Below are 17,309 nucleotides of genomic sequence, written 5' to 3' on the forward strand. Positions count from 1 at the left end.
CACAACAACGGACGGTAAATAGCATTTTTATAATTGCTTTAAGTTTTTTATTTTATTCAGGATAACGGTTGAACACAAATGCCAAATTATGTATCCGGTATATGGCCTCGTTTGTAAATACCACAGAATAGATCAATAGTTTTGGAATAGTCTTTGGTCGAATGAAAAAAAATTCATTGTACTCGCAACACTTATTTATCTATTTTGCAGTGGATTCACATTTGATCTTGGCTTGATTGTTTGTTTATTGTGATTTTATCAGAAGTTAAAATTACGCAATTCAATTACATACACAAAAGCGACACTAACATCGAGACACTTATTAACCTTTTTACTAATTAAATTTTCTAAATTTCCAGCAATTGGGTCAATTTCAAATTTTATGCAAAAAATTATTGACGAATTGCAATTCAATTCGTTACATTCCAATCTCAAAATTGGGTGGGGGACGTTTCGGTAGAACAATTATTAATTTAATTACGCTACTAAATGAGATATAAAACGATATGAATAAATAACAGCCAAAATATTTTACTACATTGTAACGAGTTTGCATCGTTTTCTGGATCTGGAAGCCAAGGCCCGCACTTTCTGTATCCTTCCTCCTGTGGAAAATGTAAAATAGGTTATGAAATCCGAAATACATATAAGTTGATATGTCGACTTATTTTATATAAATTCATTCATATTCATGGTCTCCCGTTGTTCTTGATATGTTTTGTATATGTGTGCAATATGTAGACCGACCTCCAGAGAGGATCGGCTATCGGTACAGTCGTGATCCTATCAATTATGTGTTTTTCTTAATTTGTTTTCTTCATAATTTTAATAATCTTATCATTAAAAAATATGTAAACATGTAAAATGATAATGTAACCGTGAATGACCGTGATGACTTACGGATGTGAAGTTGTGTGGATAGCAGGTTGTATGGGGTTGTCTTGCAGGCAAAGGTATCCGGTTCCGCCAGCATGCAAGACGACTCGCTGAACCAAATACTTCGCCATCTTGTTCCATTACGACCTAAAAGTATTTAATTCGTTGCAACATCGAAATGCTAGCTCCATATGTAACAAGAATAAATACAACTTATTAACTGCTCACACCCACATATTTTTATATAACGGGGCAAAAGGGCAGGAAGCTGACCTGTTGTAAAGAGACACCGTTGCCCATGGACATTATGGACATGGACACAATAGCTTAGCATGATTTCAAAAGTTACTTACGGGCTCATTATATAAGGAGTCGTTTAACTGCATGGAGATATTGCAAGATTTGAACACTGCTAATAGAAGTAAATTGGTTCGAGGGACCTCGGTGACGACCAACGGCCATTCACAGATTTCCGCGGGGCGATTCAGTGCTTCCATGGAATTTTTGTTTTGCTGAAATATTGTTTTTCTAACACGTAAGTTGTGCCATCTAAACCTCAGCTTTTTGGTGAGAAATTGTCATTGAAGGTAAAGGTAATTTCTGATACGTCTGTTCTACAAAAATATTATTTTAAGATTCTTTAGAGATTTAGAAATGAGACTTAGCGCTTAACTAGACGAACATATGACGTACGGGTACGTATTTTACTCTAAGACTTCCCATATTGGCAGCATATTTAAAATAAAAATCATTTTAAGTTGCCTTTTACTATTATTAATATATATAGTATTAATATACTCATTACCATGCCAATCAAATAAAAATCTCACCTGTAACTCGTAAATAGCTCGAGTCCTATCACAAGCAGCAAATCGCGTGCGATTCAAAATCACTTTGGGGTCAAAAAGTCGCTCAAACTTTTCACGTTCGTAATCATGCCTGATTCGTTCGCGACGTTTCTTCTTCTCTGTTTCAGTGTCGCAGCTTACTAAGGTGTCTTGAATAGAAATAAGTTTTCGGTAAAATAAGATTATGATTGTTTGATATTATATTTATATAAACATTCTTTTTTCTCTAAGGGTTAGGCAGAGACCACGGATCTACTCTTGTTACAGTCCTGACATACCTGTCTCGTTTCTTCCATTTTCATGCACGTGGGTGTTTTTGCAAAATAAAATTTTACTTAAATATATTTGTTGTATATATTTAAGTAAAATTTTACTGCTGGGATTTTTTACATGGGTAATCAGTCACACACAATTAAAATAATTTTAATTGTATTTGGGTATATCCTTAAAATTTATTTCCGCCACACACTGAAAGGCCGCATTTCTCACACCATTCAAAACAAGTAGGTAGCCAAAGCTGGTAAGAAGTAAACTATGAACTTACTAGACATCATGACATAAAAGAGAGTCAAGATATTGTGAGACGCATAAATGATGATCTTGATTGTACTCCACAAACTTATTATAATTGAAGGCAATCTCTGAAAATTACATGTGATTTTAAATATAATACATGACAACTTACAAATTTTAAAGTATGTGATAACGATTTGGACGTTCTTTGCTTTTAAAGAGTATAGATTTAAAAGTTTAATATTAATTATTTTATAAATACTCACAGTAGATGCAGCCTTTGCTTTCTCATCCTCTGGTGGAAAGCAGACGCCCTGGTAATCGTGAACCCATCGAATACGGAACACTCCAGCATCAAGTAATGCCTTCATGGCTGCCGGATGTTCCGTAGACAAATGCTTATTAATTCTTTCATCTTCAGTTTGGTCTGCTATCACCCACCCCGCCTCGTCAATTAAAAGACACGCCCATGTATCATTGTCACACCGTGGTTCACATTTTGATTCGTCTTCTTCGTTACACTGTCGAATTTATGTATTTATTTATCACTAACCACATAAGAGAACTTTGACTTCGAATATAAGAAACTAATTTGTCTTTTGCTACAGATACCGGCAAACATTTTAAACAAATGTCCTTGCCTGCGTAGTAGCGATTTTTAGGTAGAGTGATGGATTGATTGCGCCAAATACAATTTATTTAGCCTAACCTAGATTTCTCTTAGAATATATTTTTCTAGGTTTGTTTTTAAATAATTAATTTATACTTCTTCGAAACTGTCCTTTTTTACTTACATGAAAATTTGTGATGGAATCTAGGAGGTCATCTAAATGTCTAGGATAGAAATGGTATCCCGCAACTCCGATGATGCCATGTTTTGTCGGATGGCCCAAAGTACGCGCCGCAGTAAGCCATTGCCAACGTTCATCTAACTAAAGAGCAAAAGTATAAGTTGTGTTGTACAATACCACTTAAAATCCGAAATGTAAGTAATGTGTGTAACGGTCTACAGTAAAAAGCCGACCAACCACGACATTATTAGATGTTACAACAATATCTGGATTAATGAGAATAAGGAACTAAGCTAGACGAGGTCTGAGCTAATGGTTGGAATGATAACTGATCTATTGAAATAATTTCCAGGGTATGTGTATGAATTTCCAGATTTCGTACTTCATCATCGATCGTCAAGGTAGCATATGAAATTTCACCCTCGACCTCGTATGACCTCGAAGTCCGTTGTTCCACAACTAAGCGTTTTATAAGGCAGTTTTTGACACTATATGAGACCAGCTGCCCACTGAAGTATTTCCGAATTAATTTGACTTAGGGTCCTTCAAGAAAATGAGTGTACCAATTCCTATTAAGGCGTTCGAGCCATCTGGCAATGTGAGTGTCACTTAACATCAGATTAGCCTCTTAACCGCTCGACATGTTATGTAGAAAAAAACAATTATATGTCCGTCCTTGGGGACATAGGTTTTATGTAACCGACATAGGTTTTATGTAACCGACATAGGTTTTATGTATCAATTTCTTATATTTTCAAGTTCTAAATGACACAAATTAATGTGGAACAGAAACTTACAGCAGGTGGGCTAGCGTCAGTATTTCTCAGAAGCCTCACGGGTGGTATAGGTGCGTGAATGACCAAAGTGTCAGGATTGGCGGTAGCACGGCGGTAAAAAGGTTCGTCTGGTCCCAAAGACCATACTGACCCCTCCGGCGGATCAGCATGTGCCGTAGTCGCGTGGTATAATTGCCAACGAGTTAAACCGCTTTCTGTCAATCATGAAGGAATTTCATAATTTTATCTCTCTATCTTACTTAGGTATTATTTTTAAACAAATGTTGAATGGCTTTTTCGTGTATCTTTATAATTTATCTTTTAAGCGTATTGAACATAAGAGATAAATATCCTGATATCATTTTTAGAAACTTTGTATATTAAGCAAGAAACTACATATTGCTTATTATTGCATTTCAAGCAATAATATTTGTATTGAAAATGTACTTATAGAAATTGAAACGCCGATATTTTCTTACTTCTTAATACTAGCACAATTTGATATTGGGTAAATTTACATTATAATTAAAGAAATACGATATACCTGTGGCAAAGAAAGCAGTATTGGAGCCAAGAAGGCAACCAGAGCATTCCCTATCAGTGTCAGGATCTTCGTGCTCGAGGGCCCATTGCTTTGTCGAAACTGCCTCGTGGCTTAATCGTGCCATTAGCTCTTCATTACCTATAAATTTTGTCATTTTTTGTTCATCATCGTTGTGTGTATGCGTATTTTATGTTATATTTTCTAATACCATGAACTTAAGATACTTGTATGTGAAAGGTTTTCTAATCTCAAATTATCAGCTGACATGGATCTATGTTATCTGATTGAAATAAATTATTGTTATTAGTAATTGTTTAGTAAGTAACTGCATCTTCTGCATTAAATAATTCTAACACAATTTTTCGCATTATAACAGGCCTTGCATCCAAAATTCATTGAATAAATAGAGTAATCGTGCGAGTTATAGAAGAGATTACAATATAGGCACACATATTAAATTAGCACCTAATGTGTTTATTAATGTCAGGGTAATTTTTGGACAAATGCCCGAAATATAAATCCACAGAAGAGAAATGATATCAAAACCTGAAAAAATCTCTCACGCTTTGCTGGGTGTCACCGCCCATTATTTACACATCTTGCCTCACTATTTAGTGTCCGTTTGGAAGAGGTTTATTTTTTGTAGTCGTAAGAAGACTTCAGAGTATGAATATGAAAAGCCGAGTTGGACGTCTGTGAACCCGGTCTTAAGCTAAGTAAAACAAAGCAATAGTTAACTTTGATACGTACAGTGATAAGTTTTTTCAAGTAATGTTTGTGGAAACGCTGTAAATATGTGTTTAATCTTTTGCATCGCGAAGTTAGGTTCGTCTTTTCTTCTTCTAAGGAAATGCAGTATTTCAAACTTCCGGGAATCAAAATGTGGTTCCACGTGTCTGCAGTATAGCCTACAATTAAATATAATCTTCATATGAAAAAGCTGGAGACAAAATCAGTCTTCGTCAGCCACAAACGCGAAACAAATTTATATGGGCATTTGATTAGCCCACGAAGCTCACAAACACATAAGGAAAATAAATAAATATTTGAAAATGCACGAGATTTTCTCGTGAGTATATTTTTTTGGTATTTATCTGGCTTCTATTCAGAAAATCACAATTGTTGGTAATTTATCTAATAGTGAAGTAGGACTTAAACTAGGTATATGAAACTAGAAAAAATTCTGGATTTGTAATATTAAGAATAACATTTTATTTTTAAAACAAAATCTAAGGTCTAAAATCTTAAGATTCATACAAATAAAACATACCACTCAGGATGTATGGCAAAATCGGTGTTCCATAATGCTTTATAAGCTTCCTCGCCTAACTCCTGTGTAAATTTTCCATCGGGTACTGCATGTAATAAATTATACTTAGGCAAAGAGACCACCAGTGTATAATGGTCATGAATCCTCTGCCAATGGTAATCCTTTACTTCTATTATGGCTCTCATACCACCTTCGAAAATACTCTTGGCGTACATCGACCTTGAACCGTTAGGTTCGTCAATTACCAGTGCTTGACGAAACTAAAATTTAAGTGAACATCAAAGGTAGTAATTTGTAAAAAAAATAGCGTGCTTTAAGAGATAAATTATAACATGTTTTTTCATAATTGAGAAAACAGTTATTGCTATTGCGCTCGATAATACTACCTAGGTAACACTGAAAATGTTTAGAAAATGAAAAACGGCTTAATGTAGAAAGTTGCTAAAACTTTTATTGTTTCGAATCGTATGTATCGAAGTAATCTCCGTTCCTCTCTACACATCGTCGCATTCGATGGAACCACTGAGAAAAGCATGAAAGTCGCAGGGCGCCAGGTCAGGATGACGGATGACTCATATCTCGACACCTGCCATAGTCAAATATTCAACACTCCATTTTGCGGAGTGCGCTGAAGCATTGTCGTGGTAAAGGAGGATCCTGCTTCGAGGGCGATGCTGTCGATTTTTTTCCAAGACAACCTGCAAACAGCGAGTGACATACCAGTCTGCAGTAACTGTCCTTCCATCTTCTAGCACAACTGTCGCGTAATGACCTTTTCGACCAAAGGATGAGGCAATCATCTTTTTTCCTTGACTTCTTCCACTCTTTACCTTAGTTGGCCGATCCTCGAAAGAAAACACCCACTGAGCTGATTGTCTTTTAGTTTCGGGTTCGTAGCATTATATCCAGTTTTCATCACCTGTGACGATGTCAAATACAGCATTTGAGTCACCGCCGTGGAACTTATCTAACATTTGGCGACACCAGGCGAACGTGTTTCTGGTCGTCGGTTAAAGTATGGGGAATCCATCTGGTACTAAGCTTCCTGAAGCCTAAATGTTCGTGTAAAAATTTTATAATTTCACTCATACCAATGCCTGGCTTGCCCGTAACTACTGATAGGTCACTCTCTTATCTTCCTGTATCATGCGCCGCACAGCACTGATGTAATCTTCAGTAGTCGCTGTTGTTAAAGGACGTTCCTCAAGTGGATCATCATTGAGATTGCTACGTCCACGCTTAAATTCGTTATACCAATTGTTAATAGTGGCACGAGATAGAGCTTCAATAAGAAATGCTAATCGCAGCCTATCATAGGTTTGTTGTTGCGTCAGTCCACAACGAAAGTCATAATAAATCATTGACGGAAAATTTTCTCGCGTTATGTTCATTTTCACGTGTAACAAGAGTTTTAGATTAGCCGCCAATTCAAAAAAAATATATATGAATGAAATATACTACATTAGGTTACCAAAGAGTTGAAATTAAAAAAATTGTGTTCATTAGCAAAGTTTCTAACTGGCCAGATCTAAACATTTTCAGTGTTACCCACGAATAATTTGTTGACGTCTTACTTTATTAAAAAAATAATAAGCCTTACATCGAGCCATTCTTGTGGGTAATGTCTGGGATAGTGATCTATTCCTGGTTGCTCCACATCTAAGATGTCTACAGTACGATATCCAGGTTTTAGGATATCACCGTCAAACTAGAAACAATAATAATACCCTTTGTAAAAAAAATCAACAATTTATTATGATATATATCGTATAAGTTGGATAATTCAAATAAAAAAGTGATTATATTTTTATTTAGGTTATAAACTTTTTAAACAAACACACCTAATAAAATTGCATATTACTAACATTAGGCGAACGTAACAGGCACGTTTGCTTGAGTAAAGTAACACCACTTTAGTCCAGATGTCAGTAGGTAATATATAATACTATTAGTACTCACGACGGGTTTTGTATTGTTGTGCAGTACGATATTACCGCGATGATCAACTATGAACATGGTTCCGCTTGCGCCTATCTAAAATTAAAATAAGATCTTATTCTTCTCTTAATTTTTTTATTTCTCTAGATCTTTTTTTATTTTTCGTCCCAATGGCAAATGTTGCTAACCCCGAAATCTTTGTTTTATTAATGTACTTGTAGGCCAGGCAGATGAATAGGATGAAACAATCTTTTCGGAGGCAAAAACCCAGTTTGAATATTAATAATATAAGTCTAATTTAATATTATATATGTTTCGCTAATATCTCTAACTCTAACGAGCTACGCACCTGCACATATATGAGTAAAAAAAGGGAAATTATTAATTGCACAACAAATACATAATCGAATAAAAATATATTTTCCTCATTTATATGCTTTTTTACATCAACTAAATTACTTAACTACAAATAAACTAAATGTTTAACAAAACAAGTACCTACTGCTGATAATGTAAAAATATATATCAGCATGACATTACTTTTTTTGTTATAATGCGATACAAATAAATTTATTTAGGTACAAAAATATGCATGCTTATCATAAATACTGACTGCACAGAAAATTAACCAGAGCGCATGTAGATGATACTCGTTGTCATAGCAAAATAACCATCCAAGTAGCATATACATTTTTTACACACCACAAAACTTGCTCATCATATTTGTCGTAATTACCAAGAAGACATGCTCGGAAAATTGCAATAAAATTATAGCAACAATTTCTTTTTTCTTTGCATTTGTCGGGAGTTAACCGCGCGTAAGAGCGAAATATTTCGCTCGCAGTGTAGGTGTTGTTTTACGCAATTCACGTACATTTGTTTGGAGTTCTCATTTGTTTGTCTATATTCATTTAATTTACGACGCAGCTAAAAGCATTTAAAATGCTTTTCAAGAAGTGTTGGGCACAGAGTCTATTATGAAAACGTTTTGCAAAAAAATCATCCAAAAATGTATAAAAATTGATCGAGAAGAAAAAACAGAAAGTAATGTTGGATGATATCGACTCGTTGCATTCAGCTACCTCTCCTACGTTATTTCAAGGAGCTTTAACGGCGTTTTTACGTAAACATGCATGTGAAGAACGATTCATAGCATATTTCAAACAGGAGTAGGTTTCGAAAGGAATGCCTGAAACTTGACAAAAATGACAAATTCTTAGAATCTGATTCCGGACTAAATACTTAGATAGTAGCAACCTCAACAGCAAGTAATATTCCATTTAATCAAGATTGGGAAACTTTTGATGGATACAAAAAGAATGTTTACGCGTATTGGAGAGTTGCCTTGCCCAACAAACCGGCTAGACAACATTTTTTTAAAGAACTATATGTGCAAGCATATCTTGCGATCCGACTCAAGTACGTGGCACCACCTGCAGAAGCCAAAAATGTGCCTTTTGGGCAAGAAAGGAAGCGTGGACGACCCACGAAAGCAAGAGCCGCCTTAATAATCCAATAAAAAACTACTACTATTTGTATCTTTTTTTATATATTTTTGCTAATCTCATTATGTCGTACTTAATAAATAATAAGATGATTATAACCAATAAAATGCTGTTTTATTTAGTAAAACTGCTGTAAGTATACACAAATAGAAATTATATTTTAAAAAAAATATGGGAATTCGGATTATTATTGTATACAAAACAATTTTTTTTATTTGCGTTTAAATACTACCCAAAAAAATACGATACTATGGCGCGTTTCTTTTGTTGGTCAACAGAGACACCGGTCCAACACGGGACATAAAAAGTAATTTTTGACCTATCACAATCAAACGCACCGTTTGGTCTTTCTTTCTCTCTGTTCTCTGGTTTATTTGATAATCGACTTTAGTACAGTCAATTATCAAATAAATCAGAGAACCTTTTAACATACGGTATATGTATACATACCAGAAAAAATGGCAATATGAGTTTTAAATGATCCAATGGTATGTCAACTCCAGCGACTCCTAGGAGACGATTTACTGGATACTGGAACGGAAATCATTTAATACCTTTAAAGATCATAATTTTTTTTTATTAACAACTATAATATTTATTGGAAGGGGTGTTTCCGCTTCATAAATATATTTTATTATAGATTGCGATCTTAAGATATATAATTTATTTGTATTCAATTAAATAAATATTACGTTACATAAGTCATATCAAAAATAGATCTAATATAATTAACCATATCTTATCAATAGACTTTATAACGATATTACTTAACAAGATATTAAGTAACAAAAATAATTCAAAAATTATATTTACCGTCCGCGTTGCATTACGTTGATTTTCCTGAAATTTAAATAAAATAATAATATATTTCCTGAAAGTCCATTGAGTTCTAAATGTGTATAAAAATAGCATATACTTATGTATAATTAAAGAGTATTTTCTATCATAAGAAAACATTCGCAAAAACAATCTTAGGTAGGTACTAAACGGCCAGGTAACAAATCGATTAAATAATATTAGATATTATATGTTTGTTAAAATTATACTACGTATATACATACCTCGTCCAATTTAATAGTTATGTTCTGTAAAATAAATCATTTTTCAAATGTATATAAAACATTATAATTATACATTTTTCAATAAATAATTAGTAATTAAAGCAATTACCTCAATGGTTGTGCTTTCGAAAACAGGAACTGAAACGCTCACTTGCAAACGATAGTTCATGTCTTCGCCTTCATAATATTGACCCTTTTTATCCTGAAGTGGGGACAAAAGGGATTAGAATGGAATGTTGGTTGCTAGAATGCTTACGCAGTTCCCTCGAGGTTAGTTTGAAGCTCAGATAATGATTGTAATCCAATATGAATACACGAATTTTGATTGATATACAATGAGTCAAGATCACCAGCCTTTATAAATAAATTATTAACATAGGGTTAATTTTAACTATTATTAATGTTCGATGTATACCACTATAACATTTACAATATTGTAAATCCCACGAGAATAACTGTCATAACATTTAATTATATTTCATTTTCATTAAAATAACTACAATGTTCTACGTAATAGCGTAGATCCTCTACGTACTTTGTGCCTTATATTCTTTAAATGAAATATAAATGAATATATACTTTATTTATTAAAGGAAAGAGTTCAATGTAAGTTCTAACGGCCAAAGCTATGTTGATAAGATTAAGTTTAATGTATTATAGAAATATGAACATTAACACTGCCAAAAGACGTTCTTGTCTTGAAGGATCCCTAGTTCCCGACGTCTTCAAGAGCGAGAACTATCATTCTATCGTCTAATTGTTCTTATCTAGTATATAACTCTAATGTGATTAAATTAAAATGTATTACCAAGTTGTATAAATGCATATCATCCTTATAAAGATTTTTGAGGAATAAATCTTTATTTTGTCTTAACCGTTTATACCGATATTCTTGTTCGGCGCTTTCTTTTTGTTGCCAATGAAATTCTCCACGTCTTGGATCCTAAAATATTTCTAAATCGTTAAATGAACTATTGCGTTGAGGGTGTAGCTCCTTTTTTTCTTAGAAAACTACGACGATCGATATGAATCTTAGAAAAAATTTATGAAGAACCGCTCAAAGCGTTTCATTGTCTGCAGGTTGCTGCAGGGGCTATGACAGAACACAAATACAAGATTATCCACAAGGTAACACTGAAAATTTTTAGAAAATGAAAAACGGCTTAATGTAGAAAGTTGTCAATACTTTTATTGTTTTTCGAAGTAATCTCCGTTCGATGGAACCACTGACAAAAGCAGTGGGCCCATTCTTCTACGGCATTTTCGCACGCTTTCACCGCATCTTCAGGGCTCGTAAAGCGAATACCTCCAACTGTACCTTTAGTTCTTGGGAATAAATGAAAGTTACAGGGCGCCAAGTCAGGACTGTATGGCGGATGACTCCTGCCATAGTCAAATATTCAACAGTCCGTTTTGCGAAGTGCGCTGAAGCATTGTCGTGGTGAAGTAGGATCCTGCTTCTAGGGCGCTGCTGTGGAATTTTATCCAAGACAACAGGCAAACAGCGATTGACATACCAGTCTGCAGTAACTGTTCTTTCATCTTCTGGCACAACTGTCACGAAATGATTTTTCCGACCAAAGAATGAGGCAATCATTTTTTTCTTTGACTTCTTTCTTTCTTTACTAACGTAAATATGATTTATTATTTTATTTACCTTAGTAAAGAAAGGAATACGATCCTCGAAAGGAAACACCCACTGAGCTGATTGTCTTTTGGTTGCGGGTTTGTAGCAACATATCCAGATTTCAGCACCTGTGATGATGTTAAATACAGCATTTGATTCACCGCCGTTGAACTTATCTAACATTTGGCGACACCAGTCCATGTGTGACGGTGTTTCTGGTCGTCGGATAAAGTATGGTTAATCCATCTGGTACAAAGCTTCCCGACGCCTTAATATTAGTGTAATATTTTTTGAACTTGACTCAAACTCTTATCTTCCTCTGTCATGCATCGCACAGCACTGATGTTATCTTCAGTAGTCGCTGTTAAAGGACGACCCTCACGCGGATCATCATTGAGATTGCTACGTCCACGCTTAAAGTCGTTAAACCAATTGTTAATAGTGGCACGAGATGGGGCTTCATTAAACAATGCTAATCGCAGCCAAGTTGTTGTTGAGTAAGCCCACAACGAAAGTCATAATATATCATTGACCGAAAACTTTCTCGCGTTAGGTTCATTTCACAAAAACAAATGACAAATGAATGACATATACTACATTAGGTTACCGATTTAGAGTTCTAAAATTGAAATTAAAAAACAAAGTTTTCACTAGCAATGTTTCTAACTATCCAGTTCTAAACATTTTCAGTGTTACTCACGTATTTGTCGTCCCATGTAAATTATTTTATTATTATAAATTTATTATGGTTTTTTAATATTACTGAGATGCGATACTTTGGCAGAAACAAACATTGTTCGTTCATTTTATTATTTTGTTAATAAAAAGATACATAATTCTACTGACGACGCTAGGGTAGATGTTTCACTGTGAAAGTTACAAAAAACATAACACCAACATTTATAAAAAAATAATTACCTCAATATGCGCATACACATCACTATAGGTCCGTAATCGGTGTTCCCTTTGCGCCACTAGAGGACGCTCTAACACTCTTAGAATTCTCATTACTTGTTCTGTGATGTCAGAGTGAGAAATAAACTCCGCAAAATAACCATCTCTCTCACAACTCACTGATTCTCCATACAACCGAGTGTAATCTCGCAGACCATTGCGATCGTGAAGCCACATTACAAAAAGCCTACGACAAACATAATTGCAAAATTTCATTTTTTTTGTTCTAATATAGTTGTTTCTATTCCGACCTTTAATGTTCAATAAAGAACTTAAAATAAAATCTATTAAATGTCTTTCAAACTGCTATTTGCGGTAAAGGGTCTGGCCCTTATGAGCGTGTTTCAGTTCATGTTACCTGATCTTCCCTTCGGGGTCGAGGCGTCGCATTAAATCTGTGTAATTATAATAAAGACTGTCAGTAACTAATACGATTGCCTGTTGACAAGCGCGTGGTCTATTCAAAGTGTTCTGCTTTTGAAGCAAATGTACCGAGTACGTTAAAACATCTCCAATTAACGATTCGTTAACCAATGCCTGGCGTTTAAGTGCGGACATCATTGCTGCTGAGTTTACGTGGTTCGCCTGGAAATAAATGAACCTATAACCTACAATAGTCAAATAAAAGATACCAAAAGCGAAGAACTACGAGACACATTACTTTGAGTTTGAGTATAATGAGTAAAGCGACTATTATGACGAATAAGTTCAAATCAAATACGAAACAGGACTTTGGACATAATTGTGATATGACAACATAATTGTCATTGTATTGCGTATTATCTTGATAAAAAAGTTTTCGAAATTATAAATTATGATTTCTTACTCACCGGAACAAGTTTATCATTAAAGCAGCTAATTGGTGATTCGACCACAACATTGAATCTTAAGACATTCACTTGATCATCATCCGTCAGAGCGTTTAGGAGAGTTGATGTGAATAATTCGGCTAGAAAAAGTAAATATTAAAATATCAAGTTTTGTTCAAGTTCTCCCGCGTTTTTATTGTATGACAGTCTAGCCAGCTTAACTGTCAAGACAAAACAAGTCAATTTTTATTTCCACACGTTATAAGTGTTTTCCTACTGACAGCCATGATCTAATGGCCTATATTATTATCTTCTGTTATTCTACTTTTAATCTAATTTTTATAAAAAAACGTAACGTAACTTATTCGCCCACAATTCATGATATTAATTTAATATAATAATTTAACACATTAAAATTTGTACCAATAACTTGGTTAGATGAGTTATCCATCGATCCCGAAGCGTCAAGTAGAATGAGCACATCTCTTGGTGCCCCACTGGCACTCACATACCATGGCCTCAAACGACAGTCGTACACATCTTCCGCTTCCACGTTCAAATTGTATAGACTTTGCCATAAAGCAGCTATATGAAACAATGTGTAGGTATTGTACACTTATTAACGTCAAAAAGAATGTGACTAAATTTGTGCTGTAAAATGGTGCCAAATTATTTAAATCAACCAAGAGGATATATTTGTACGCAGATTGTGAAGATCTATTATTACAATGATAATACAATATCTGTATATATTATACTTAACAGCTTTAAATAATCAGGTACATTTGTAAATAAAAGTCTTATTATGTAATTATATATTATAGAATCAATGCGTGACATATAATGCGACTAAAAAAAGTTAGATTTCTGATATTCTGTCTCTGCAATTAGTGACATTTTTCTTTAAAAATTAAATATCTAAGCATCGATGTATTAGTAGATACCAGACAATTATCTAGTAATAATAGATCCAGAATTTAGAGTGATGAGAATGAGAATGAAAAGATTTAAAGCAATTAGAAAAATTCTAATTTTTATTCCTATTGTTCTAATTTTTATTCCTGTTGTTGTTGTTGTACAACGGTTGGGCACTCTACGTACAAAACGTAGAGTGCCCAACCGTTGTCATATAAAAGAAATTTCAAGTCCTCAATTCTCATAGAAGACATCCAGCATATATAACAGCGTTCGTTCTAAAAAGCTTTCGACGCATTTGCTTTGTTAAGGTTGTGGCCTACTTTAAATGAGAAGCGAATGTGCAGAATCTTTTCAATGTAACCAGCTTTTCTTAAGTGTTTATACGTAATATTTTTTTAAGGCATCTTCTATGATTAATACTGGCTTACAATTTAAACAGGGATGCTTCTCCCGTGTTTCCTGCGATCGTTATTGTGCATTTATTATGCAAAGGGAAATCCGAATATTTTTTAATTTTACTTTGAACATTACAATAATTATTTTGGAATTTAAATTCATTACAGTTAATATATTTAAATAGATTTTACCAGGATAATGTCTTAGAAATCCTTTTGCACTGCACAAGTATTGAAAGTCCAGCGTAGCATCTTGAGCGTAGTTTTCACGAAAAGTAGCAAGTAGATTTTCCGACCAATAAATATGTGGTAGAACTCTATGATCTACATAAAAGGAAAGTTAATGTTAAAATAATTTATGATTCCTTTCGTTTTAGTATTTAATATTTTACATATTTCTAATGAAAAAATAGTTTGAATGATTATATTACGTAAAGTACATTACCACAAGCAAAAACTTCGGCAACGACATGAACGCTACTAAAATCCAATGAAACTTGGGCATTGAAATGTGAACTCTTTTGAAGTTTCACTTTATCTATACTTATACAGGAAGATGGTAGCTCCCATTCGCTTTCAGTTGGCACCGCTTGCTTTAGTACGTCTAAATCCTGAAATTAAAAATTTAATACAACATACAAATGTTTTTATTTATTTGTTTGTTAAAGAAGTATAATAAGAATTCTTGTTTCAATTAGGCTCGAAAGTGCCTATATTGTTTTACTGCATTTATCACACTGTACTGTAAACGAATATTTTATCAGTTGAAATGTTCACAATTCAAATATTAAATTAATCAAAGTGTAATTAATTTTCCTTGTTTGTACTTCAAGCACTTCAGGAGAACGGCCATTAACTATGGCGCTTAAAGTACTTAAAGCTTTACATAATTGTATAGCGCCGGTTAACATAATTAATTTTGTATTTATTATTAACATTTATACATACATATTTTTGTGAACATATTAAATTAACATACTTGAGGAAATGGATTTGTTATTGCTGATTAACAGCACGCAAAATTAAAACATATCCTAAAATTACTCACAAAACACACAACATCAAGCAACTTACAACACTGTGATCAAACATGTAGTCTGGGGGTGGTGGTTTTTTATTTTCCAAAATGTATGTTGATAGCTCTTCCGCTTTTCTCATAATTGCCTCCGCCGCTTTTCCTCGCCTGTCCAACAGACCTTCGAGAGCTCTAGAAGCTCTTTGTAAAATCGCTGATCCATTCCTCATTTCTATCTTGATGTTTGAGAAACTTTGAGACAACACATCCCGTCGAACTACTTTTTTTTCTATTTCAAATAAATGCTCGTGGATTTCATACGCCCATTGTTTAAGTCTAACAATTAAACTTCATTAAATGTTTTGGAAATTATCATTAATTATACATTAGTTATTTGTTGATATAAAAATTCTAAACATTATTTTTTATTAAAGCTGTGACATTAAATATTTTACGGTTACTAACAGAGAGAGAGATTAAGGAAAAATTTATCAAATTATTTATTTAATTTTATAAAAAAAACTTACCTTTCACGAGTAATAAGAGTTGGTACATCTGGAGTTTTTCTTAGAGTTGTTTTTATTTTAACTTTCGTCACATTAGCGATTTTAAGATGTGTGTTTTTTAATTTGCTTTTATTGACCAATATATGCCCTTGGTGTTGTTCTAGTGACTTTTTAATTGTATCTTGTGTTACTTCTTTGGTTTCTAATGAGTTAATTAAGAATAAGATGTTTATGATTATTTTTAAGCGCATTCTGTGAAAGTTTCGGCACAGCTATCAACGCGGCGAGTGAATAGGTACTGCGCGCAGGCTCTCAGGATCTCTACGGATGGCTCCCGCCTGACTGGCGTCTACGGTCTCGCTTTCATTCCTGTCCTTCACCCCTACTATAAAATACAGTGAGTCATCTAGAATCTTATTATGATGATCTTAAATTAAATGTGTTATAAATAATATTCTTGTAATTCCTAGACGTGTTACATTTGGAAATATTTACCGTAAATAAAACATACATATATCTCTTCTGTTACTATCGAACACAGTACAAAATACCGAAGACAGGTATCAGATACATAATTTTGATACCATACTTGCTTAAAATTCATCAATAAAACAGGTGTAGAAATGAATTTGACCCACGCCCCATTATATGGTTGCCTTTAAATGACTACGTCATAGTTACTATATTGATAGTAAAGCGTTCACGTATAGTTATGACAGGTCGAAATAAATGTAAATTGATCCTAATAACTCGATTGATCGCTGATATAAATTTTCGTGTAAGTAGGTAGGTACATAGGTACATATTATTTGAATATCTTTGTCAAATGGAAATACTTGCATTAATTATTATATAGAAAACATTATTGCATTCAATTTTTACTAAATTTAATTAATTAACAAAATACGTTCAAAAACAACCTTTGTTTATGATGCCTGTAGATACGACACATCTATTATTACA

General features: G+C 33.7%; 1 protein-coding gene across 1 annotated transcript; it reads right to left on the reverse strand.

Moving 5' to 3' along the window:
- Positions 1-9: 9 nt before the first annotated feature.
- On the reverse strand, positions 10-16,597 carry LOC123707802 (voltage-dependent calcium channel subunit alpha-2/delta-4-like). Its single transcript, XM_045658151.1, has 26 exons — positions 16,368-16,597; positions 15,900-16,176; positions 15,271-15,436; positions 15,018-15,149; positions 13,936-14,097; positions 13,534-13,652; positions 13,062-13,288; positions 12,668-12,890; positions 10,931-11,065; positions 10,232-10,324; positions 10,123-10,146; positions 9,875-9,901; positions 9,512-9,592; positions 7,578-7,652; positions 7,219-7,326; positions 5,619-5,878; positions 5,099-5,256; positions 4,349-4,486; positions 3,826-4,019; positions 3,032-3,169; positions 2,504-2,758; positions 2,269-2,365; positions 1,707-1,873; positions 1,230-1,388; positions 901-1,023; positions 10-605 (listed from the first exon to the last, which is right to left on the reverse strand). Exons 1-26 carry the CDS (start codon positions 16,595-16,597, stop codon positions 486-488), a joined length of 3,888 nt encoding a protein of 1,295 aa, XP_045514107.1. The 3' UTR covers positions 10-485.
- Positions 16,598-17,309: the final 712 nt, after the last annotated feature.

The sequence above is a fragment of the Pieris brassicae genome, chromosome 3 (genome assembly GCF_905147105.1).
Source record: "Pieris brassicae chromosome 3, ilPieBrab1.1, whole genome shotgun sequence".
NCBI lineage: Eukaryota > Metazoa > Arthropoda > Insecta > Lepidoptera > Pieridae > Pieris > Pieris brassicae.

Excerpts from the sequence above, each read along its gene's own strand:
- LOC123707802 (XM_045658151.1), bottom strand. The coding sequence starts at position 16,597 with ATGCGCTTAAAAATAATCATAAACATCTTATTCTTAATTAACTCATTA. Across the intron at positions 13,653-13,935 it reads CTCATCTAACCAAGTTATTG|CCGAATTATTCACATCAACT; the intron begins GTACAAATTTTA and ends TACTTTTTCTAG. Across the intron at positions 2,366-2,503 it reads AAGCAAAGGCTGCATCTACT|AGATTGCCTTCAATTATAAT; the intron begins GTGAGTATTTAT and ends TGTAATTTTCAG.